General features: G+C 37.2%; 1 protein-coding gene and 1 pseudogene across 1 annotated transcript in view; both read left to right on the top strand.

Moving 5' to 3' along the window:
• MEI4 (meiotic double-stranded break formation protein 4) overlaps positions 1 to 27,541 on the top strand; it is a 226,131-nt gene that overhangs the window by 111,312 nt on the left and 87,278 nt on the right. Inside the window, exon 3 of the mRNA XM_069066943.1 lies at positions 13,157 to 13,288. Within this exon, the coding sequence (XP_068923044.1) occupies positions 13,157 to 13,288 (132 nt within the window). The remainder of the gene's footprint in view (positions 1 to 13,156; positions 13,289 to 27,541) is intronic.
• LOC138145387 (proteasome activator complex subunit 1 pseudogene) lies at positions 18,587 to 19,508 on the top strand (annotated as a pseudogene).

Raw genomic sequence — 27,541 nt, 5'->3', positions numbered from 1 at the left:
TATATATATATATATATATATATATATATATATATATATATATATATCCACTCTTAAATTTAGAGTCATGAAATTCTAATTCTCCCTCAGACATTTTCTATCTGTGTGACCATGGGTAAGTCACAACTAATTTTAGCTTCAAGTTCCTCATGTAAAATTGAGACAATGATAGCAGCTGCTAATAGAGTTGTCATGGGGATCAAATTATAAAGCTGTAAGCTTTAATTTGGTTTAAAAAAGTGCATTAAGATTTCTGGAATGCTTTGTACAAAACCCTTTACCCACCTTAAAGCTTGATGTAAATTTTAGCTCCTGGTGCTGCTGCTGCTCTGCTACTACTACTACTAGTATTACTTATATTGTTGTTACTACTACTACTACTACTACTATTACTTACATTGTTGTTACTATTACTACTACTACTACTACTACTACTACTATCACCCATGAACTAAAATGTGAATTTATAAAATGAAAACAAAAGTCTGATGAGGAAGAAGGATAGTTATCTAAAAACTGTAGTATGCATTCAGAAGATTTACTACTAAACTTAAATTGTGTGTATGTATGTGTATAGAAGTTAGAAGCAAAGAATGATAAAAAAAAAAAAGCAGCAATGTATCGCATTCCTGGGGCAACTGGATGGTCCAATGGATAGAGTAACAGGCCTAGAGTCTGGAAGCAGGAAGAGTTATCTTTCTGAGTTCAAATCCAGCCTCAAACACTTACCAGCTGTGTAACCCTAGGTAAGTCACTTAACCCAGTTTGCCTCAATATTCTTATCTGTAAAATGATCCGGAAAGTAAATGGCAAATCACTCCAGTATCTTTGCCAAGAAAACCCCCAATGGGGTCACAAATATTCAGACATGACCGAAAAATGACTGAACAACAACAAAAAGGTACTGAAAAAACTTGTTTTATTGTGGGTAATCTTCAAAAGAATTTAGAGAATGGAAGAGGCACTGTAAAATTATAGGAAAGCTAATATTGCTTCAATTTTCAAAATAGAGGCATGAGTAGGAACTGCTATAGGCCAGTAAATTACTTCAGTTCTTACAAAATTCTAGTAATTCTGTCAAAGAAATAGTTAATGTATATATGGAAAAGAACTAGTTTGCCTCAATATCTACCTACAATATCTACTTATATGATATTATGTACTAGGTGCGAAATTGAGAAAGACACTTAATGAGATGAAGTCATGAAAACCTACATGACATAAAGGAGAAATCCATGATGGATTTGTAAGACACGAGGGGATTAACTTTCAAGGATAAGCTGATTTAAAAGTTTATAGATGATGAAACATTTAAAGCTTGTCAACAACTGTCAACCTGTGAATGTCTAGTTCATTTGACAATGGTCTATGCACGTGAATGATCTTCTTAATGAAAACAAAAAAGGAACAGGCAGACTTTTACAGGCAATTTTCTGCAATAGAACATTTTCTTAATGACACAATTTGTCTGAGACATCTAGAAAATATGAAATCTCTATTGATCTTTTTTAATGCTTTTTACTTATGGAACAAAATGTACGTCTGAAGATTCTACCAAAAATTGTTTTCCACTCACATGTTAAAATAATACAAAAAAGCATATCACTGGTGGCTCACAGAGATAACTTTGCTCAAACATCTGTTGTGTTTCTATATCAAATGGGTGTATAACAGGGAGACATATGCTTGACTGTGGTGTTTGCAAGTTTCATGAAGATGTACTACACAAATCTAGAGGAAGGATTCCTTCTTATTCGCAAAGTTTTCCAAACACTCCTCTTTTCAGATAATATTTTAATGATGGTATCAAGTTTCAGGAGACCTACAAAGCTTCCTGAGTAAAATTCTAAGTCATTAAATAAAAAACAACTGGATACACAGGGGAAAAAATAACCCAACATGCGTGAGAAAAACAGAGTACCCAATTATAAAGTGTGGTTAAATATACAGTATATTGAATTAGTCCTGTAATCTCTCTGCGTGTATGACCTTACACAGGCCCTATAGATGAACATGGGGTTGTACTGAAAATAAGATAGAAAGGTATCAGGGTATAACACATTTTGGAAATTATGCAGTATTTTCAGTAATCCTAAGTTGTTTTTTTCCCCTTTTTTGAATTTCTGGAATAAAATAAGCATTTCCATAACGTAGTGAAATAAAAAAAGATGCTTGAGCATGAAACTGCAGATCTGCTATGCACAACTTGCTATTCCTGACGAAATTATCATGTTAATTTCTTTTTTTTTCTTTCCTCTCCTCCACCCCAAACTAGAGATGGCTAATATTGGACACAAATAGGTATATAATATGTAAAATTGTTCTATATGTGTTTGTATTTATCAGTTCTTTCTCTGAATGCAGATAGCATCTTTCTTCATGTCCTTTATAGTTAATTTGGATATTTGTAATAGTCAAAATAATTTATCTACTCAGTTTTACTTAAAGCAATATTGCTGTTAGATTAGCTGAAATGATAGAAGGGGATAACAAATGGTACAACGTATGTGGAAAAAATGGGGCACTAATTGATTGTTGGTGGAATTGTGAGCTGTTCCAACCATTTTGGAGAGCAATCTGGAATTATGCCCAAAGAGTTACTAAACTACTCATATCCTTTGACCCAGCAATCATCTTTAGTTGCTCTTGTATTCCGCTAGCTGTGTTATTTTGCTGCAAATAATGGAACACCATGATATTGGAAGAACCAAAATTGTATGTAACCCCGAGTGCTGTTGGAAGTCAGGTTGTAGCTCTAAATAGATAACAGCATATTACCATGTCATGCATTAGAAATAACATAAGAAACATTATCAACCAAAATGGTGAAGAGAAGCTAGAAAGTTGTTTGAACTCTCCCCAGTTTACCTCAGAAACATTATTAAATCAAGCGTCTGAAAGAAGTCTGGAGTGATAGAATCTACAAAAATATAGAGTAAAACAAATGTTCAGCCCAAGAAGGACTAGAGGAAAGGTCTATCTAACGTGGGTAAAAGGGGAGTGGAACCCAGTGCAGGTAGTGTCCAGGTAAGCCAGTGGGAGGCTCTTAGCCAGAACACAGATCAACAACCAAGATTCCATGGTCTTATGCTATTCAGACCAGTGGCACAGCAGCCCAGCTATGAGACCCCTAGCCCCAGCAGAGGAGGTAAAAGGCCAACCCCAGAACTGAGGGCACAACATGCATGACTAGGCCATAGTATCCTAGTGCACTGGGCAATCCACCAGCCCTAGAGGCCCCAGCACAGAAAGCCAGTGATAAGATCCTGACTCCCAGCATAAGAAGCTTGGGATAGTGCCCCTTGCATCCCAAGAGCAGTACTCTAACTTTGAAAAATGAACAAAAAAACAAATAGAGTCCTGACCATAGGAAGCTACTATGGCAAACAGGGAAGACCCAAACATAAAACTCAGAAGAAGACAACAATGTCAAAATGCCTACATGAGAAGCTTCAAAGGGGAATATGAATCGGTCTCAAGCCCAAAAAGTTATCTTGAAAGAGATCAAAAAGGATTTTAAAAATCAAGAGAGGTAGAAGAAAACTTGGGAAAAGAATTGAGAGTTATGCAAGTGAACTATGAAAAAAAGTCAACAGATTAGAAAACAAATAACAAAAATTGATGGAAGAAAACGAATCCTTAGAAAATAGATTTGGTTGGGGTGTAGGGAGGGGAGAAAATTTAAAACCCTCAAAATCTTGCAGAACTGAATGTTGCAAACTAAAAATGAATGAATTTAAAAATTGAATTGGCCAAATTGAAAAAGTGTTGAAAGCTAACTGAAGAAGACAATTCCTTAAAAATTAGGATTGGGCAAGTAGAAGCTAGTGACTCTATGAGACATCAGAAATCAGTCCAAAAAAATGAAAAGAATTAAGAAATAGAAGAAAATGTAAAATACATCACTGGAAAAACAACTGACTTGGGAAATAGATCCAGGAGAGATAATTTAAAAATTAATTGGACTACCTGAAAGCCATGATAAAAAAAAGAACTTGGACAGCATCTTTCAAGATGTTATCAAGGAAAACTGCCCTGATATCCTAAAACCAGAGGGTAAAATAGGCATTGAAAGAATGCACTGATCACCTCCTAAAAGTGATCCCAAAATGAAAATTCCAAGGAATATTTTAACCAAGTTTCAGATCTGTTAGGTCAAGGAGAAAATACCCTTAGTAGCCAGAAAGGAACAATTCAAATATAAAGGAGCCACAGTAAAGGATGACACAGGACTTGGAAGCTTCTACATTAAAAGATCTGAGGGCTTAGAATATGATATTCTGGAAGGTTGAAGAGCTTGGATTACAACCAAGATTACATCCAACAAAATTAGGGTCTTTAGCATATCGTGTGAATCCTTTGTGGAGAAGTTATGGAAAGGTGGACGAATATCACACAGGATGAGAAGGCATAAGGGAGGTTATTTTTTCTTTTTTTCTGTGTACCAGGTTAGAGCATATTAACAGTTTTAAGAATGAAAATCCATCAAAACACTAAAGGGAGGATTTTTTTCATGCCTCTTTCCTTTTTGGACTTTATTTCCTGACATTATTCTTACAGGTTACTACCATTGTATTGTATTAATTTTTATTTGTGTTCCTTATTTCTTTTGTCTAGTACACTTAAATAATCATTAGCCATGTCCCAGAATCTCTAATGCCTATTTTACCCTCATTTTGGTTATTTCAATTGTATTTTTGTAATTTTAATTATTAGAACTTCCCCTTACCTTTTCACAAGTACTAGTCATAAAAATGTCTCTGTCTTTTCTCTTTTAAAAATTCTTCTTTGAAAAAGTAGGGTTTATATGACTCTGTCCAACAGTTTCTTCCTTGGTTATGATGTTATGCTTTCTTATCAACTTTCTCCTGTCAGTACATCCTTAGGCTATTATTTCCTTAATCTCAGCTTGCCTTAATTTGAAACCTACTTTTTCTGATGGACCACTACCTATTCCTCTCTATCATTAGTTAATCCACAACCTTAGTCAGAAAGAAGTTTTTTATGGAAGAACTTGGTGATTTGTTAATTGGTTGCTGAGGGAAAAAGGGAGAAAGGAAAAGATATTAATTATTGTCTTTCTTTTCTACCCTACTTTATGTATAGTGTGTGTGTGTGTGTGCGTGTGTATGTGTGTATGGGAGTTGATAAAATGTTTATGACAAGTTATAGGAGATATTCAAAGGATCTAGAATAAAGATATTTAAATATTCCCCTCCATAGGACAGCTACATTATTTGTGTTTATTATAGCCCATATCCTACTCTCTGTCCTAGGTTCACCCTAGGTCCTCAGATACCCTGGGTGATAGGTGTTTTACTTTTCAGAATCTCTAGCTCATGAGCCCCTATCAGTATGGGTTGAGTGAACCAGGTAACACATTCTCATCTAATGACTATGATGTAACTCTCTGTTCTCCTTAGCCAGCTATGACAAGAAGTATGGAAAACTATTCTAAGGTCTGGCATTTGACCTTAGAATTCCATCGACTGCTTCTTTTCTCCCAAATACTTCTGCTTGATTTATAATTCAGACATAAATCACACTGCTTTCTTCTGAGTCTTTCAATTGGATGATCCCATTTTTAGGACCAATAACTATTGGCTAAAGGAATTCTCCCCAGAGATCCATTACTCAAACAGAAAAGGGATCGAGAGACACTTTGGTAAGGAAATTCTTTTAACCTCAGCCTTTTAACCTCTCAGTTCCATGCTTAGTAGAACCTTCCAGATTGCTAGAGAAGTCTAAAATAATTCTGTGCAAGTCACATTTCATAACCTGCCTTTAAAATTCTGAGAAACACTCCCTCCTGCAAGTCTGTTTCTATGACCTCCCTATATTCTTATAAGAATGAATGTTATAAATCAGTCTTTTCCTGTGTAGCTATGGACAAATCATTTTACATCTCTTTGGCCTCAGGTTCCATATATGAAAAACAAAAATAATACATTTAAAGGGCCTTGAAAATCTTTGTGTCAAATATATATTGTTATTGTGGCTATTTTAAAAAAATATTAACTTATTTAGTGAAAGGTTTTAACTAGATAGCCTCTAAATTCCCTTCTAGCTATAGGTCTATGATGCAAGTTGTTTGTCCATTGTTCTTGAAGAGGACCATGACATCAGGAAGGTGATGCCATGACTTGCAAGTGATTGGATTTAAGTGAGGCAGGGTTGTGAAATCACCAGCCTGCCTTTCTCCTCTGGAGCCATCTGGGCCCAGTGGCAAGATATAGATAAGGATAACTAGAGATGCTCCCCCTCCCCATACGAGTAGATAAGTATAAAAGATGAAATATACCTGACCAGATTCTTGTGAATTAACAAGGAAATAGAAGTGTTTTCTATCCAATAAAGAAACTAGATGTCAGAGTTAACTTATTTGTTTTTCCTTCTTTTTCTTAGTCTTTTTGTGAGTTCTGTTGTGTTGCATTTTATTCTGTTTTATAAAATTCAAATAGATGGTCTAGGAATTTAGTTGTGTTTTCTTTCCAATATTACTGAGATGTTTAGGTATTCAAAAAGTAAAGGAAGTTATAGGGCATTCTGTTTCATTCTCTTGGGATTTTCTTGGCAAAGATACTGGAGTGGTTTGCCATTTCCTTCCCCAGCTCATTTTATAGATGAGGAAACTGAGGCAAACATGGTTAACTGAATTGCCCAGTCACATAGCTTGTACATGTCTGAGGCCAGCTTGAAACTCAGGGAGATGAGTCTTCCTCAATCTGGGCTCAGCACTCTGTCCACTGGATCACCTAGCTCCCCTTTTGATAGCCATGTAATTAAAGAGATTTCACTGTACTTCCATTCCACAGACTATCATAATAGTAAAGAAAAGCATTTCTGTATTCACAATTAATTGTAGAACATTGCTTTAACATTAATATCCAGAAACTGCTATGAACTATGACTAAAATATGGGGACAGCTAAAAACTTCTTTTTTTCTACAATATTCACTGTAATTAGATTTTATCTATTATATCACTTCTGGAGAACATATAGGATTTTATTTGTAACATTTAATTTCCTGAAATTTATTGGATGAAATCTTTTATATGAAATAACGTCTCACTGCAACAAACTAACAATGTTTGTTTTTTGAACACTTCTATTCCTGCTTCACAATTTTCCCATGATTTTTATAAGACAACATGATATATAAGGAGGAGAAAGTGGCTCACAACACTTGAATGAAATACTCTCAGTAAAATATTTTTAGAGCTATGTAGTGGGAAGCAAAAATTTCTTGTACTGATAAAGACAAAAGTCCGTTGTAAAATCTGAAACATAATAATAAGTGTTACCTAGGAGTAACAGAAAATGTAGATTTTTATCTAATTATTTCACAAGACAATAGTGACAGGTAAATAGTTTTCATTTTCTAGCATAATAACTTGATCTACTATGTACTTTGACTCTAAGCTTATTATAGTGTTTTCATTAAGAACAGTTATTTGTGCATGGATTTTTTGATAGAGGTCTCTTTTGAGTACCCAAATGCATTTGCTTTTCCTTTTTCTTGTTTCATTTTTAAAATTAAACTTTAAAATTAAAAATATCAATTAAAACTCTCCTAAACTTAAAAGTTCATACCCTAGCAGTCAGTCATCAATACCACCCAGTTTAGCATATAAGTAGACTAACTTTTATTATTCTCTATTTCTGTGTTATTTTTTAAGGTGATGACTGAGTTTAGTTCCCTGTGCTAGGTCTTAGGGAAATGCAAAGTTTAGATAAAACAAAAGGACCTTACAGTTATTGGACACGAACACACATGTACACATACACACACACAAATGCATATGCACACAATATAATGAATGGCTTATAGAATTATTAAAACAAAGTGCTATTTGAGGTCTGAGAGGAAGGTTGTTAATGTCTGAGATGAGGGGATCAGAAAGACTTTCTTGGAGGTAGCATTTAATTTTGCTTAAAAGGAAGTAGAGTTCATTTTAAGAGAGAGAAGAGAAGAAATTAAGGAATAGGGTGGCTGGTGAGCACAGGAGCCTGGTGGAAAGGTGTGAGAAAGCAGACAAATTTGACTTGTGTATATTATGTGTAGCAGGGACTAGGGGTCCAAATGTGATGACTGAGCAGAATTTCCTTTTGGCAGGTGTCCAAGATAACATTGTACTGAGAGGATGAGTTTGAAGTAGTAAAAATGGTAACTAATTGAAAGTTCTCACCAATAGCTTTCATCTCTCCCTACCTTCTTAACCCAGCACTTCAGGGCTGTTAAATTCAAACTGAAGCTATGCTGTGTGTGGGAAAAAATCTAAAGCACTGACTAAGGGCGACGTTGGCTTAGTAGACAAACTACCTTCTCCCTTTTGGATTGATGCCACTAAGCAAACCAAGTCAACAACTTTGCATGGGCCTACAGTTATCTTGAATCACTCAGATACAGTCTTTTGTATACAAAAGATACAATCTTTTTTCATTGTCCCATCTAGCTTTGGACAGGGGCAGTGCTAGGCTCCCAGTGATCTGCAGTCAGAAAGACCTGAGTTGTCTTATGCCTGTGTGACCCTGGTTAAGTCATTTTACCTCTATCTGCCTCAGTTTCATCATCTGTAAAATATGGATGATAATAGCAGATATCTCCCAGGGTTATTTAAATAAAATGAGATATTTCTAAAGTCCTTAAAACAATATGTAAATGCTAGCTCTCATAAATCATTATTCTCTCCCTACATTTAGTTGAAGCCATTGGTCACAGACATTTGGCAGTTTTCCTTGTCACCACTCACCTTCATGACTGCCATCTCTCTGCTTTTGCTTTCTCTCTCCTCTATTCCTAATTTTCTTTCCTTCTCTCTCCTTTTCTTTCTTTCTCTTTTCTCCCTTTCTACCCCAAACCCCAGCTCTTCAACCACTCCCAAACAGAAAGATGATTTTGAAGAGCTTTGAATGCCAAGCAAAGGATTAAAAAAAAACATAAATGGAAGGGTACTACTGAAGACTTTTAGAATAGATGCACGATAAGTATGAGAAAGCTTATTGTGGTGCTATTTGGGAAGATGGAAAGGAAATGGGAGAGGGCAAATGCCAGAAGTCCTAGGGTCTAGGCAGTAACCCAGATGGATGATGAAGGCCTGCTTCAGAAATGTGGTAATGTAAATACAAGGGATGGATGTGCACTGCTTAGGTGGAAGAGTCATCATAACTGATTTGTGATTGTCTACAAGATGTGAGCAAGAAGGAATGGTTAGAGATAACACAAGGGTTTAATCCTGGGAGAGTGAAACAGTGAGAAATAATAAAATTGGGAGGAGAAGATGGGCTTGGGGAGGAGAAATTTCAGCAGAAAATTGGGGGGGAAGCTATTTTTGAAAATAGTTTATTGAGGAATTGGGGCATTAGGCATGAGAAATGAGGGTCTGGAGCTCAGAAAAGAAAGATAAAGGCTGCAGATGGAGATTTGGGAGTTGTCAACATACAGATGATAATTTGAACTGAGGAAGTAAACAAGATCAATTAAAGTGAGAGTACAAAGAAAAGATGGTGAATGGTATGCTACAGTCCTGTTGTTCTTAAAAATATTATTGTAAACTCATCTAGAGCAGACAAGGACTATCTGTATACCTTGGTGAAGTGAATGGTTTGCCGGGTGCTTCAGGAAGCATCCCCAACTAAAAAATATTGATTTCATTGAAAATGAATTAGAGCTTTATTCTATAGAAGCAGGGATAACACAGAAAGCAAACTATCAATCATTCATTTTTTTTTAGGGGGGAAGGTAGGGCAATTGGGGTTGAGTGACATTCCCAAGGTCACATGGCTAGTTTTTGTGTGTATGTGTGTTAAGTGTCTGAGGCCATATTTGAACTCATGCCCTCCTGACTCCAGGGCAGGTGCTTGCTGCTTCACCTAGCCACCCTGAATCATTCATATCTTAATGTGACATATAATCAGCATACTGCTCCATGTACCTCAGATAGCTGAATAAGACAGTTGAATTAAGGGAAACTGTTATTGGGAGAAAGAAAGTTAACTTTCAAGCATGGATCAGTGCCAGAAGAGGCCACATCTTGATGGGATGGCATATAAGCAACAAAAGGGGTGGAGTCAAGATGGCAGAGTAGAAGTAGGACTTCCGCCCGGCTCCAGCTTCCACCTTCCCCAATCCACGTAAAAGGGGACTCTGAACAAACTTTGGAGCTGCAGAACCCACAAAATGACACAGAGAGGCTAACCTCCCGCTGAGGACAGACTGGCAGGCCAGCAGGAATCGGCCAGCACAGTGCTCTGGGAGCCAAGCCCAGCCAACGTGAGCAGGAGGTTTTAGCCCCAGGGCAGGTCTGACCAGCCACCAGCTGGAGGGACCCCAGATCACCAGCAGCTGTGGCCATTTCCAGAATTATCAATACATAGATTTGAAGGACAAAGTGAGAGGTCAGTGCAGTCTGGACTTTGGGACCCAGTAAGTAAGAATGCACGGCTTTTGCCCCCGGGGTGAGAAGCTGCTGAGACCCCCGGCACAGCCAGCCAGTGCCACATGGCATCTTCGGCTCCTGGTCTGCAGAGTGTAGGGGGATGAAGCGACCAGTCTGAGGGGCAATCGCTCTTGCTTTAACCTGCTTGGATCTGGATTGCAGTCTAGGGTGAAGGTCCTGGGGTGTGTGACCAGCTTGCCAGAGAGTGTGGAGGCTTCAGAGACGGCACCCAACTAATACCTCTGGCAGCTGAGAAAACCCCAGCATTTGGGACGAAAGCTCCCCTGTCTGGTGGAAGTCCTACTGTGGCAAAAAGCCCAGGCATCAAGTGACTGAGGGGTGACATGACCAGGCAAAGGAAGCAAAGGAAACAGAAGATTTTAACATTAGACTCCTATTTGGGAGACAAAAAGGAGCAAAGTATGGAACAGGAGGAAGACAGTGAAGTCAGAACTCCTGCACCAAAAGCTTCAAAGGAAAATACGAGTTGGTTACAGGCCATAGAGGACCTTAAGAAGTAGTTAAGAGAAGTGGAGGAAAAATTGGGAAGAGAAATGAGAATAATGCAAGAAAATCACGAAATGAGAGTCAGCAGCCTGACTGAGGAAAATCATACCTTAAAAAACAGACTAATTCAATTGGCAAAAGATGCTCAAAAAGGCAATGAGGAGATAAATGCCTTAAAAAGTCTAATTTGCCAGATGGAAAAAGAAGCTCAAAAGCTCAATGCGGAGAATCGTTCCCTCAGATTTAGAATGGAGCAAAGGGAAGCTAGTGACTTCATGAGAAATCAAGGTGCTGTTAAACAGATCCAAACAAATGAATGAAGAGAAGGCAATGTGAAATATCTCATGAGAAAAACCACTGACCTGGAAAATAGATCGAGGAGAGATAATTTAAAAATTATTGGACTACCTGAAAGCCATGATTTAAAAAGAATGTAGAAATCATGCTCCAAGAAATTCTCAGGGAAAATTGCCCTGATGTTTTAGGACCAGAAGGCAAAATAGAGATTGAAAGAATCCACCAATCACCTTCTGAAAAAGATCCCCAAAAGAAAACTCCTAGGAATATTATAGCCAGGTTCTGGAATTCCCAGATCAAGGAGAGAATATTACAAGCAGCCAGGAAGAAACAATTTGAATATTGTGGAAACACAGTCAGGATAACACAGGATCTGGCAGCTTCTACACTGAGGAATCAAAGGGCCTGGAATTATGATATTCCAGCGAGCAGAGGAGCTGGGATTAAAACCAAGAATCACCTACCCAGCACACTGAGTATCCTGTTTCAGGAGAAAATATCATCATTCAGTGGAATAGAGGACTTTCAAGCATTCTTGATGAAAAAACCAGAGTTGATTATACAGATACAAGAAGCAAGAGAAGCTTGAGAAGGTAAATAGGGAAAAGAAATCATAAGGAACTTAACAAAGTTGAAACACTAACATTCCTACATGGAAAAAATGATAATTGTAACTGATGAAGCTTTTCTCAGTATGAAAGGGAATATATATATATATATATATATACATATATATACATATATATATGTGTATACACACACTCACATATATGTCTATATCGGAGGGCATACGGGCGTATGAATACATATGTGAATGTGTGTATATGTTTACAGGTACACATAGATAGAGGGCACAGGACCAAGTTAATAGGAAAGAATGATACTTAAAAGGCTAAATTAAGAGGTGAGAGAGGAATATAATGAGAGGAGATGGAGAGAAACATAATGGTGTAAACTATCTCATATAGAAGAGGCAAGGGAAAATGATTTCAATGGAGGGGAAGAATAGGAAGGCAAAAGAGAATGGATTAAACTTATTCTCATTGAATTTGGCTCGGGGAGGAAATGACATACACACTAAATATGGTATCTCACCCTACAGGAGAATAGGGGGGAAGAGGATGAGAGGGGGGACGATGGAAGGGAGGCTGGGGGGAGGGAAGTTGGAAGCACTCACTTTTGAAAAGGGATGGGATCAAAGTAGAGAATAGAACAAGTGGGAGGTGGGATAGGAGGGAGGGAAATATAGTCAGTCTTTTACAATATATTTTCTATGTTAATGTTTTGCATCAGCTACACAAGTAGAGCCTATACTGAACTGCTTATTTTCGCAGTAAGGGTGGGTGACAAGGGAGGAAGGGGATGAATCTGAAATTCAAATGTTTAAAATTACATACACACACACACATATATATATATATACATATATACTATTATTAATATTTTTACATGTAATTGGGAAATAAGATATACAACACTGGGGCATAGAGATCCACCATGCCCTACTGGAAAAGTCTAAGGGGGTATGGGAGAAGATATGGGAGAGAGCAGATTGGAGGAGGGGATATCCTGTGGGATTGCTATTTTGGGGTTGGGGGGTAGGGGAAAAATGGGGAGAAAATTTGTAACTCAAAATCTGGTGGAAATCATGTAAATCAGAAGTTAATAAAGCATTTGAAAAATGAAAAAAAATAGGCAGCAAAAAGTCAATGGAAGTCTTAGAAGCATGTGTAGGAGATCACCAAAGATAATTAATCTCACTTCCTTAGTTTTAACTAGTACCTCCATATCAAGACTACTTCTTTAGTACCCCTAATAGCATTTATCAAAATCTTGAGCCAATACTAGACTCTGAAAATCCTAATTTAACTTGATTTGACAGAGAGTTGAAACCTACTTATTTTGTTTTTAGTTTCAGGTGCAGCATTACATCTCTAATAGTCTGGTCGTATTGGGAAAGTGCAGTTTTTTAAGAAAATCTATCATATCTCTGCTTTTATCACAAGTGAACAACTTCACTGATGAGCTGAAGAATATGAATCAGGTACTCTTAACTTTAAAATTTTGCTCTAAGTTATAGTTATTAATGGAACAGTTGATTTTTTAAAGTTATGCTCTAATAATTAACAAATGGCCCATTCATTTTATATGTATAATTATTTACAAAATTCTGGTTGAGGGAGGAGGTCATTTTTAGGGAAAAGTTGACATTCACAGAGAAAATATATTGCAGACTAAGACAAATATTAAACTCAAAATTTGAAATTTAAAAAACATAAAGTAAATATAATGGCTGACCAGAATTTCCTTTTGGCAGGTATCCAAGAAAACATTGTACTGAGAGGATGAGTTTAAAGTAGCAAAAACTGTAACTAATTGAAAGTCCTCACCAGTGGCTTTCATTTCTCCCTACCATCCTAACCCAGTACTTTAGGGCTGTTAAATTCAATATGATGTTATGCTGTAATTGTTGGAAGAACCTAAAGCATTGAGATTCTGAGAGCAGGCTGGAAAATCACTCTTGACGGTGGAACAATCTCTGAGGTGAGATTTATGGAGGAAGCACTGAGACAATAGCCTGAGAAAGGGGTTGACACCCTGGGACAAGGCTGGAGAACTAATACATAAATAAGTGCACAGAGCAGCTGGTTAGAGTCTAGGATGACTATTTGCTCTGCTTTGCACTACAGGGACTGAATATAGGTTTGATCATCAACTGCTCCCATCCCCCAGGACAGAGGTGTTACAAACTAGCTGGACATGACCTTTGCAGGCGCACTAAGTGGAAAATAATGTATTAAGCCTTTTATTGCTGAGAGTTCCCTGTCAATTAGTGACAAATGGGTCTGACAGTCAATGTCTGCCAGTATTCCAGCACCTGAAAATTGCTACTTGACATCATCAGCATTGTTGTTGTAGAACGGGTAGTGTAGAGATACCTGCAATTATTTTTTCCAGTTTATGAAGGAAGCTATAGAATAATGAAGAGACCACTTGATTTCAGTTAGGGTTGGGATTTCAAGGTTAAGTTGATCTAACTGCAAAGTTTATTGTTTACAAATCATTTTTGGGGACATTCTGGTGAAAGGGTATAAAACACGTCTGCCTTTCATCACAGCCATCTGGGGTTACCTCCCTCACTTGATTTAAGGAATTAAAGAAATATACATAGCTATAACCCTTTTGCTTGTGCCATCCAGGCACTGTACTTGTTCCAGATGGCCTGCACCTATAAGGGGCTACATGCTTTTATACTGAAGTAGACACAAGGAGTTAGAACTTCTTACAGATACACTAATCTAGACCTCAATCACCTCTGAATATATACAAGGCAGGAGTAGGTGTTAAGGGATATTAAGGGGTCCCTTGACATAGGTAAGATGAACCCCCCCCCCCCAAAGAAATCAAAACCTTGGACTTTTTTGTTAATATCTGCTGGAATCTTGGAAGTTCATCAGTCACTGTAACTGCCTCTAATTCCATCTATTCCTTCTTTCCCTGCCTCTGGATAAACAAACTTGATTTAATTAGCTTGAATCAGATATAGAATCTAAAAGTTTCATTGCTACTTCTTAACCCTGTTCCCTTGGGCAAATCGTTTAACTTTCCTCCACTATACTTTCTTTATCTGTAAAATGGTGAGAATACTGCATTGACTACCTTCTATGCTTGTTATAAGGATCAAATGAGATGCTGTGATTTAAGCACTTCATATTTGCAAAGTGCTAGGTAGATGTAAACTATTAAGATACATATTTAAATGTTATGGTGGGGATCCAGTTGTGGGGAGCCCTGCTGTCCTGCAGCAGGGCTGCAAAAGTGTGGGAGCCCTGTCATTGCCAAGCAGGGCTGAGAAAGAATCAGTATCCAGAGGTTGCAAGTGGGTGCATAAAAATAGCAGGCCTGGAATGGTGAAAGTAGAGAGCTAATGTTTATTCTTCCAGGCACAAGCTTTATAGAGCCATGAATCTCCTTCCTAATTGTTTTCTCCTGAGTTCATTGCACACTTCTTTGTTCCCAGGCCATGGGTGCATATGCCAAACTTATCTTGAGGACATAATCCTCACACCTGTGTGTTTGAACTCTTTATTGGGAGATGGGGAACTGATCCAGGCCCATCAGCAGGCCAGACACCTGAGAGGGCTTGTTCAGCCTTCAGGGTCAGAGTCCCACTGGCCTGTGGTCCTCTACACAGTGTTGACTTTCGCTTGGATTCATGTAATTTTCATTGCCTCATTAAAAGCATAAATATAGAAATCTAAGGGAGCCCACCTCAAGATGGCAGAGAATATCCAGAAAGTTGCCTGAGGTTTCCCCAGTTTCTTGGAAACAGCATTAAATCAAGCCTCTAAAATAATTCTGGAACAATAGAATCAACAAGAAGATGGAGTAAAACAATTTTCCAGCCCAAGATATATTAGAAAGACTTTAGGAAAGGTCTGTTTCACTTGGGTAAAACGGTAGTGGAGCCCAGTACAGGCAGTGTTCAGGCAAGCAGTGGGAGGCTGTTAGCCAGAGTACAGATCAGCAACCAGGGCCCTATGGTCTGGGCTACGCAGACTAGTGGCACAGCAAGCCAGCTGTGAAGCCAGCACAGCAATCAAAGGGCCAATCCTGGAGCTTAGGGCACAGCAGGCATGACTAGGCTGGGCTACCCTAGGGTACTGGGCAAGCCACCAGCCCCAAAAGCCGCAGCATAGATAGCACAAGAAGCTTAGGACAGTGCCCCCTGCGCCTTAGGAGCAGAGCTCAACTTTTAAAAATAAGAAAAAAACAAAATAGAGCCCTGACCATAAAAATGTACTATGGTGACAGGGAAGAGCCAAATATAAACTTAGAAGAAGAAAACAATGTCAAAATGCCTACATGCAAAGCCTCAAAAGGGAATATGAATTGGTCTCAAGCTTAAAAAGTCCTCTTGGAAGAGGTTGAAAAGGATTTTAAAAATCAAGTAGAAGAAAAATGTGGAAAAAATAAGAGTTGTGTAAGAGAATTATAGAAAAAGTCAACAGTTTAGAAGTCATAAAAATTGACTGAAAAAAATAATTCCTTAAATAATAGAATTGGCCAAATGGGAAAAAATACAGATGATAACGACTTCTTTAAAAATAGAATTGGCCAAATGGAAAGGAGGTTCAAAAACTAATTGAAGAAAACAATTCTTTAAAAATTGGAATTGGGCAAGTAGAAACTGACTCTATCAGGCATCAAGAATTATTCCAAAAATACCAAAACAATGGAAAAATAGAAGAAAATGTAAAATACATCATTGGAAAAACAACTGACATGGAAAATAGATCCAGGAGAGAAAATTTAAGTATCATTGCCCTACCTAAAAGCCATGATCAAAAAAAAAAAAAAAAGGAAAAAAGGCTGAACAGCATCTTTAAAGAAATTATCAAGGAAAACTGCCCCGATATCTTATAACCAGAGGGTAAAATAGGCATTTAAAGAATCCAATGATCACCTCCTGAAAGAGATCCCAAAATGAAAACCCCAAGGAATATTGTAGCCAAATTCCAGAACTACCAGGTCAAGGAAAAAATACTCTAAGAAGCCATAAAGAAACAATTTAAATATCAAGGTGCCACAGTTAGGATTACACTGGATTTGGCAGTTTCTACATTAAAGGATCTGAGGGCTTGGCATTTGACATTCCAGAAAGCAGAGGAGCTTTGATTACAACCAAGAATTAACTACCAGAAAAACTAAGCATAATTTTCCAGGGGAAAAGATGGACGACATTCAGTGAAATAGAGGACTTTCATACTTTCCTGATGAAAAGACCAGAGCTGAACAGAAAATTTGATTTTCAAATACAAGACTCAAGAGAAGCGTAAAAAGATAAATAGGAAAGAAAATAAAATATGATATTCAATAAGTTTAAACTATATCACTTCACGAGAAGATAATACTTATAACTCTTAAGAACTTGTATCTCAGGGCAATTAGGAGGAGTAAACTGAGACAGAGGGTGTAGATATTAATTGACTTTGATGTGGTGATTAAAAATTATATAGAAATCTAAGCAAAAAACATTTGACACTTGAGAAATGAAAAAAAATCCAATTAAAATGCCCATAATAGCATTTAGGTGTTACTATTTGATTCCAGACCATAATTTACCTTTAGCTTCTACGATATCAATGGTTGATTATAAAAAATGTACTTCAAGTATGGCCAATGAAGGATTTTATTTTATTCAATTTTTTTTGCCAGACTATGCAGCTATGTATTTAGGGCTTTCTTTTTCATTTTTTAAGATCTCCTGAATGTGGGAGGAGAATAATGGGAGAGAGAGATTAGCAAACTAAAATAATTAAATGAATGAGTAGTTTATATAAATGAAAAAGAAAATTCTCATCTGGAATCCATTATTCTATCACTACTGCTATTGCAACTATTACTGGTACTAATACTAATACCAATAATACTAATAACATCAAGCATTTATATACCATTTCAAGATTTGCAAAGTTCTTTACATATATTGTTTCATTTGATTCTTGCAACGACCATCTGACATGGGTTCTATTATTATTCCCATTTTGCAGATGAGAAGAAACTGAAGTTTAGTGAACTTCAGTGATTTGCCCAATGGGTCCCACAAGCTAGTGAGTTAGGTAGAATTTGACTATGGGTTTTCCTGATTCAGCATTCACCATTTATACCACTTTGTAACATACTTATACACCTAATTCCCTCTAGTAGCACAAATCTTTGCCTTTAGTATCTTCTCTTCCTGTGAAATTTTCAACTATGTCTTTCTATCAGTACTTGTGCATTCAAGCCCTTTTCTGATTCTTTCAATTTCTTAGAATTGCCAATATAGCACTCAGATTTCCACCTAATTCTTGCAGACTTGCAACAAGAACAGATCACCTCTCTTTTCCACACATTCAGGGATATGTCCTAAGTATAAAGCAATAATATGAGAACAGGTTTTCCAGAGAACTCTGAGTTGACTCATTGGACCTAGTTATATGTAGCAAAGAAAAAGGGTTAAAGACAGAATATGGGGTGGTAGGGTATTATGGAATACTTTTTTTGCAAAAGAAAAAATTTTTACCTGAGGCCATTGGTAGTAGGCAGACACTTGGATGAAAGAATGATGACAAATTCAGCACTATTACTTGTACTCAAAAGAGGAAATCATTAGGGAGAGCAGTTTGGGATTTTCTTAGAACAATCCAAGGGTGAGGTTAGAGTCATTTCAAAGCAAGAAAGAAAGGATTTGCTGGATCCAGATGATGGAAGTACTGAGGGAGAAAACTTAGTGGGTACAGTAGAGAGAGAGAAAATAATTTAAAAAGAGAACAAATAGCTTTCTCCTTGCTCCTGTCTCACTGCTCCATCTGATGCCTTAACCCCCTTCAGTATCAGACCTGAAGCCTAAGCTAAGGTAGATTTGTTCAGAAAGGAGTTATGTGCTCAGGCACAGATCCTACTTGGAACCTATTTCCCAGAGAAGATTTCAGAGCTGGATGAGTTCTTAAAGAACCCATCTCTGAATGAGACTGATTTGAGTCTCCTAAAGGCCCCTGTGGACATCCCAGTCCGTGACCCAGACAAATAAAAAGAGAAGGAAGAGCACTGGAAACAAGAAGAGAAAGATGATAGGTATGGAAAGAAAAAAGAGGAAGATGAAGATAAAGGTCCTCCTTGTGGGCTTGTAAGCTGCAGTGAGAAGATTTAAGTCCTTCTGGGGCAATTGAAGCCTGAGATCAAAAATGTGAAAGAACACCTCAACCTGGTTTCCATGTGTCTGCAGCTACAGGTGTCCTGAATTGAGGATGGAAACACCTTTGGAGTAGCTGTCCAGGAGAAGTTACTTGAGCTGATGACTGCACTCAGAACTAAGCTGCATGGCTTCCACACCAAGATCTCACAGTACTTCTCTGATAAGGGTGATGCAGGGGCTAAAGCAGCAAAGCAGCCACATGTGGTTGACTACTGACAGCTGGTTCACAAATTGGATGAATCATGGTATGGGGAGACAAGACTGATGGTCATGGAGATCCGAAATACTTGTGCTGTATTGTATGATATCATCCTGAAGACGTTTGAGAAGACCAAGAAGCCCAGGGGAGACACAAAAGGAATGATCTACTGAAAAATGGAGCCTGTCCCCCTTCTCCATCATCCCTTAACTAAGATTATCTGTCTTGACACAGTCCAGCTTCCATTTAGTACTTCCCCTCTTATCCATACCTTGCCTTCTAGGTACCAATAAATTTTGTCACACCAAAAAAAAAAAGAACAAACAAAAAGCTAAAAAAAAAAGATTTAGGTTAATATTTATTCAGATTTCTGTTATAAATTCCTGGTCTTGTGATTTTCAGACTGATATGCCGATTCACATGGAATCTGGCATCATATCGGTTTGATTTTTAAATATTTATTTCATTATTGCCCAATCTATTATTAACTATTGTTCAAATGGCTTCCTTTCACATGTTTTCAATTGGAGATTATTCTGGTAGTAAAGCATATTTTGGGACCTCTTTAAAACCTAATTCTTATAGTACAATACTTTCTCAATAGAACGATTATCTTTTCAAGGTATTTCTGAGCCTTCTGAGAAATAGAGCCTGTTTTGCCAAGGACACTTTCACTAAGATGTAATACCAAAGGCTTAAGAAATTGTTGTGTCATTAGTTTGTTCAGATTTGTCTGATTTGGTAGTAAGACTAGAAATAATGGATTTTTTAAAAATCATTTTTGGAGGTTGGAGCTAGAGAGGAATACTCTATCAAAGACAGTAATAATTGACACCTCTTTGCACTTATTTGCTACTTTCTATTATCACTTTGTTACTTCTTAATGCGATTTTTCATTTACCCAATTTAAAAATGCCATTGAATGTGTTTACTCCTGTATTTATATATGTAATGAAATATCAGAAACCTGGGGAATCTTACTTTTCTTACTTCTAACAAATTAGTCCTCACTGACTTTTATATCTTTAGTTCTTCCAAAGATCTATGATCTCTTCAATATACGTATACCTTCAACCAAAACAGATTGCTACTCTACAGTGCCTTTAATATACAGTCTTATTATATGCTTAGGACAAAAACATCATCTCTGGTTGTGTGCCTTTCCAAACTTGGGCAGGCTACTTTTGCCCTGATGTTCTTTGAGATTCATAGCTAAAGCTATATCGCCTTCGTTTGGGATGTGTCAGTCTATGCTTAGCTGTCAAAACCTTTGACCCCAAGTCACCATCAAACAATAATGATGCATCATTGGGGAAAGACATTACTAAAGACTAATTACATAAGTAATATGTTTTATCAGCTGACAGATGGTTTAATATTTAATGATCCTTTATTTGAATTATCTGTCTACTAAGAGTAATTCAGATACCCCTCCTGAATTTTCTTGTATCAAGGAAAATCTAGTAGGTAATATATTTGGGCCACTATTTATATAGATGTATCATCCAGCCCAGCATGAAAAAAGAAAGTTTGAGAGAGTGTGTTAATTGCTTCTTCTCTAAGCTGTAGTAATCACCCATTCCCACAGCTGTGCTCATTTTCTCAAGTTATCACTGGATGTAAGTGCCAGGTGGAAGGAATTATTCATTATATGATGCTCTCCATCCAGTTTCCTAATGTCTTGCCATATATTTCTGTCATACTTTAAATAATTCTAGCAAATCTTGTGCTTTATCATTTACATAAGATTCAGTGCTCATTTCATGGTAACTCATGTTTTTATCTTATGACAAAATCATTTTAATGCACTTTGCTTATCAATGTTTGGAAGACTATTGAAAGCTGGTTGGAGTAGTGATGTAGTAATTCTTTAAGGAGATGCTCTGAATAACTGTGAAAATCTAAGAACAAAGTCAAGTGGGTTATTTAAATTTGTTAATAATTTTTGCAATTTGAGTATTGCATTTTTTAAAATTTTGTATGTGGAGTATGATCCTTTTCATACAGAATCCAAAACTCTGACTTCAACCAAAAGCCAACAAGTAAATAAACCATTTCTGAAGATTCAGAATCATGGAATATAAAATTTAGATGGACTGTCAAAGTCCATCCAGGCCTATTTTGATCAGGAATACTTTCTAATAACATCATTGGCATTGATATTGACATTCTAATAAAATCCAGCCTCTGCTTTGCGATCACCATTATGAGGGAACTTGGGACCACCTAAGGTTGCTTATTTCATTTTTGTTTAGCAAATTATTTTCTCGCATCGTGCCCAAGTCTGTCTCTATGCTATTTCTGCCTTTTTCTCCTAGTTCTGCCTTGTGTTTTTAATAAGAACAAGTCTAACAGTTCTGCAAATACCATTCAACTTCATCTTCACCTGGCCATTTTTTTCTCTCTTCTATCTTCCCATATGTACCCTCCTTACCGCTTTTCTTCAACAACTCTCTTTAAAAATTCTAGTTAAAAGAATATGTCCTTTGCCTCTCAAAAAGACAGACTATCCTATTCCATTTGCCATTTTTATAACTACCCTCTCACATATCTATGGTCTCCAGTAAACTGTACATTTTACGACTGGTGGCTTTATTCTCAATGCAAGGCATATAGTTAAGTACTTAATTTTTTTTCATTAATTTAGTCATTCATCATGACTCCCTGTGCCATTTCTTCGCCCGGCTAACTATCTTGAGTTCTTTTGACCCATCCACTTATGGCATGTTTACCTATCTCCCCTCATTATCACTTTAGGATATCCTCCAGTTTGTCAACGTCTCTCATAAAATTTGATGTCCAGAATTGGACACAGCACTCCATATATGTAGGCCCCAAACAGCCTTGGATGGAACTAAGGTTTTTGCTTGCAATATAACATTGTTGAATCACATAACTCTTGAAGTCTGTTGAAATTTCCAGGTCTTGTTCACAGGTACTGTTGTGATGCTTCATTCATTTTGTACTTGGAAAATTTTTGTTTGTTTAAATACAAGTATAGAATTTATAAGAGACAGTTTGGTGCAGTGTCAAGATTTAGCATTTAACATTAGGGGACCTATATACAAATCCTTACTCTGCCACTTTCTACATGTACAACCTTGGGAAAATCATTTATTCTCTCTGGTTCCAGGTTTTTTATCAGTAAAATGAAAGGGTTAGTCTATGTGTCCTCTAAAGTCCCTTCAAATTCCAAATCTATAAACCTTTGAGTTTTACATTTATTTCTATTAAATTGACTCAGTCTTTTATTTTAACCAATCAAGATGCTCTTACCCTTGTGTTCCAATGGGTTAGCTTTCCCAGTTTTGTGTTTTTACACATTTTTTCCAATTTATTTATTTATTATTAGTTTTCAGTTTTCATTTCCACAAGATTATGAGTTACAAATTTTCTCCCCGTCTTTCCCCTACTCCCCACCCCAAGAAAGCAAGCCTACTGAATACCCCTTCCCCAAATCTGTTCTCTCTTATATCCTCCCCCATTTCACTCTAACTTTCTAGTATGGCAAGATGGATTTCTATACCCCAGTGCCTGTATGTTTTATTTCCCAGTTGCATGTAAAAAAAACCAAACAATTTTTTTTAACATTTGTTTTTAAAACTTTGATTTACAGATTCTTTCCCTTCTTCCCTCCTTACATACCCCTACTGGGAAGACAAGCAATTCAATATAGTTTGTATACATGTAGTTATGCAAAATGTTTCCATAGTAGTTATATTGTGAAAAGCTATATTTCCCTCCATCCTCTCCCATCCCCAAAATATTCTATTTTCTACTTTGACCCTTTCCCTTTGCAAAAGTGTTTGCTTCTAACTACCCTCTCCCCCAATCTGACCTCCCTTCTATCATTTCCCCTCTTATCCCCTTTCCCCCTACTTTCCTGTAGGGTACGATACCTAATTAAGTGTGTATGTTATTCCCTCCTTAAGCCAAATTCAATGAGAGTAAGGTTGACACATTCCCTTTCACCTTCCAGCTTTTCCCCTCCATTGTAACAATTTTCTCTTGCCTCTTTTATATGAGATAATTTACTATATTCTATCTCTCCCTTTTTCCTTCTCCCAATATATTCCCCTCTCACCTCAATTTTATTTTTTAGATATCATCCCTTCCTGTTCAACTGATCCTGTGCCCTCTGTCTAGGTATACATGTACAAACATTTATCCACACTCACATATTTCTATACACATATATCCTCCTATACATACATACATATGTATTTATTCATATATATACATATATAATCCCTTCAACTATCCTCATACTGAGAAAAGTCTCATGAGTTTCAGTTATTGTCTTTCCATGTAGGAATGTAAATACTTCAACTTTAATAAGTTCTTTATGATTTCTTTTTTCCTGTTTACCTGCTCATGCCTCTCTTGCTTCTTATATTTGAAAGACTAATTTTCTGTTTAGCTCTGTTCTTTTCTTCAAGAATGCTTGAAAGTCCTCTATTTCATTGAATGACCATATTTCCCCCTGAGATATTATGTTCATTTTTTGCTGGGTAGGTGATTCTTGGTTTTAATCCTAGCTCCTTTGACCTCTGGAATATTCCAGTCCTTTCGGTCCATTAATATCCTAATTGTGTTTCCACAATACTCAAATTGTTTGTTCTAGGCTACTTGTAATATTTTATCCTTGACCTGGATTTCTCCTTGACCTCCAGAATTTGGCTATGATATTCCTTGGAGTTTTCTTTTAGGGAACTTTTTCAAGAGGCAATTGGTGAGTGTTTTCTATTTCTATTTTGCCCTCTGGTTCTAGAATATCAGGGCAAATTTCCTTGAGAATTTCTTGAAGGATGATTTCTAGGCTCTTTTTTTGATCATGACTTTCAGGTAGTCCAATAATTTTTAAGTGATCTCTCCTGGATCCTTTTTCCAGGTCATTGTTTTGTCCAATGAGATATTTCACATTGCCTTCTATTTTTTTTTCATTTGTTTGAATCTGTTTTATAGTATCTTAATTTTTCATAAAGTCATTAACTTCCATTTGTTCCAATCTAATTTTGAACGAATTATTCTCTTAAGTGAGTTTTTGAATTTTTTTTCCATCTGGCCAATTTAGCTTTTAAAGACATTTTTTTTTCCTCATTGGCTTTCTGGGTCCCTTTTGCCATTTGAGTCAGTCTATTTTTAAGGTATTATTTTCTTCAGTCAGGCTGTTGACTTTCTGTTCATGCTTTTCTTATATCATTTTAATTTCTCTTCCTAATTTTTCCTCTACTTCTCTTACTTGATTTTTAGAATCCTTTTTGAGCTCCTCTATGGCATGTAATTAGTTCATATTTTTCGAAGCTTTTGATGCAGAAATTTTGACTTTGTTGTCGTCTTCTGGTTACATGTTTTGATCCCCCTTGTCTCCCAAAAAGGATTCTGTAGTCTGACTGTGCTTCCTCTGTTTGCTCATCTTGCCAGCCAATTACTTGACTTTTGAGCTCTTTGCCATGGTAGAACTCTGCTTCCAGATTGGAGAGAGCTGTGTCCCAAATTTCTGGGGTTTTCACAGTTATTATAAGAGCTGTTGTCAGAGCTATAAGGAGGGCACCCTCTCTACAGCCACCACAAGCTCTGGGACATTGGAGTTCCTCACCCCAGGACCAGCACCTAAGACTGTGACTCAGATCCAAGGAGATCAAAGTAAGAGCAGTTACCCTCTGAATGGTTGCTTGGTCCCCCTACAATCTGCAGGCCAGGAGCTCCAGAGGCAGCCACACAGCAGCTGCCCCAACTCCTCCACTTCTTGCCCCAGGGCCAGGGGCCAGACCATGCTCTTCTTGCACCCTGGATCAACAGGGTTCCCCACTGACCTTTTACTTTCTCTTTGGTGTTTATGGGTTGAGAAGTCTGGAAACTGCAACAGCTTCAGGTAATTCACTCTCCTGAAGTCTGCTCTGGCCAGTCTGGGCCTGCATGGCTCACGTAGACCTGCACTCTGCTCCCAGCCCAGTGCTATAGACCCTTCCTGTTGGCCTGCCAGGCAGGCTGCCTTCAGCAGGAGATTTATTTTTCTCTGTCACTTTGTGGGTTCTGTAGCTCTAAAATTTGTTTAGAATAATTTTTTACAGGTATTGGAGGTGGTTGAATAAGGGTCTCAAGCAAGTTCCTGCTTTTACTCTGCCATCTTGGCTCTACCCCCCCAACTCCCCCCCCCCCCGTCTTTACACATTTGACAAGAATATCTACATCCAAATTATCAATGAAAAATGTTGAATAGCTCAGGACCAAGGATATATTCCTAGGAGACTGAACTGTATACAGATTTTGCTTTAAGTTGGTATCAGCTGATTAATGTCTGTTCTTTTGGTCCTATAATTCAACCTTTTAAATATCTACCTAATTTTACCATTATAACCCACATCTCTCCATTCTTCCCATAAGAGTAGCCTGGTAGCTTGACAATATTGGACTGATACATAGGCATATTATATCTACTACACCAAACTTTTTCACCTACCCCAGTCTTCTTCATTCTCCTGCCCTTCCTCCTCAAATAAGTTATAGACTCATTAGCCCAATATTGGCTCCTACCTTTCCAACTTTATTTCATTCAACTCTCATCCATACTGGAATACTAGAATAAAGTTCCTTCTAACTCCACCTTTCAGAATTAGGATCTTCCTGTAAAACTCAGTTCTTGCTCCACTTCCCTGATGAAATCTTCCCTAGTCAACCACTGAAAGTGTTTTCTCTCTCTTCATACCAATCTAGACTGCCTTTGTTGCTATCACTCCCTATCTTGTATTTGATTTTTTCTTATCTGTATACATGTGAATGTCATAATTCCCTCCCTAAAGTGCTGTAAATGTTAGTTTTTCTTGACAACGACTCAGAAATCACATGTGTTAGTTTTTTTAGAACTCTGTAATATAGTTTGTCAGACCTTGGTGACTTAAACTTATTGAGAGCAGTTAGATGTATCATTTTATCCTTATCTTCTGTTTCGAATTCTCAGTTAATGATTTTCATTCTATTCTTCCCAGACTAAAAGTATCTTTAGATATGAAAATAGGCACAAATTAAGAGTTTAATATTTCAGCTTTCTCACCATCATATGTTATTGTTGTCCTATCCACCCTCAAATGGAGTTCAATTCTTTTTCATTCTGCCCTCACACATGACATAGCTATAAACAATATTTTTGTTGTCCTCAGCACATGTACCCTTAGTGTGGCTGACACTATTATTTTGGAACTATCCTCTTTGTATCTATTCATAGGCACCTGTCCTTTCTTCCATCTTATTTACATTCTTTAAAAGTATGATACTATTGGTTGTTGTGATTAATATAATGTACTACAGATACATGCATTTGATGTCATTGTACTGATTGCATAGGACTCCAAAAGACAGCAGAGTGTTCTTAGTAAAAAACAGGTTCTCTCAAACATGATTGACATAGTAATCCTAGTAATTAATCTAATCTCCTTTAGGGTAGGGACTGTATCATTTTTTATTTTTTTTCAAATGCTTTATTAACTTCTGATTTACATCATTAATTTCTGCAAGATTTTGAGTTGCAAATTTTCTCCCCGTTTTTCCGCTACCCACCTCCCCAAAATAGCAGTCCCACAGGATGTCCCCTCCTCCAATCTGCTCTCTCCCATATCTTCTCCCATAATCCCTTCGACTTTTCCAGTGAATCTCTATGCCCCAGTGCCTGTATATCTTATTTTCCAATAAAATGTAAAATAGTATTAATAATAGTGTATATATATTTATATTTAAACATTTGGTTTTAAAACTTTGAATTCCAGATTCATTCCCTTCCTCCCTTGTCACCCACCCTTACTGGGAAGATAAGCAGTTCAGTATAGGTTGTACATGTGTGGCTAATGCAAAACAATAACATAGTAGATATATTGTAAAAGACTGACTATATTTCTCTCCCTCATATCCCACCTCCCAGTTGTTCTAATCTCTACTTTGATGCCATCCCTTTTCAAAAGTGGGTGCTTCCAACTTCCCTCCCCCCCAGCCTGCCCTCCCATCCATCATCCCCCCTCTCATCCCCTTCCTCCCTACTCTCCTGTAGGGTGAGATACCCTATTTAGTGTGTATTTCATTCCCTCCTCAAGCCAAATTCAATGGGAATAAGGTTGACCCATTCCCTTTTGCCTTTCTATTCTTCCCTTCCATTGTTACCATTTTCCCTTGCCTTTTCGATATGAGATAGTTTACCCCATTCTGTCTCTCCCCATCTCCTCTTATTATATTCCCCTCTCACCTCTTAATTTCACCTTTTAAGTATCATCCCTTCCTGTTAAATTGGTCCTGGCCCTCTATCTATGTATACCTGTAAACATATGCCCATAAACCCTCATATATATATATATATATGTATATATATA

The sequence above is a fragment of the Petaurus breviceps genome, unplaced genomic scaffold (genome assembly GCF_028583685.1).
Source record: "Petaurus breviceps papuanus isolate PSGF00001 unplaced genomic scaffold, PetGlider_PUasm1.0 90734, whole genome shotgun sequence".
Lineage (NCBI taxonomy): Eukaryota > Metazoa > Chordata > Mammalia > Diprotodontia > Petauridae > Petaurus > Petaurus breviceps.
Note: the sequence above shows the minus strand (reverse complement) of the source record. Positions and strands in the feature narration are given on the sequence as shown.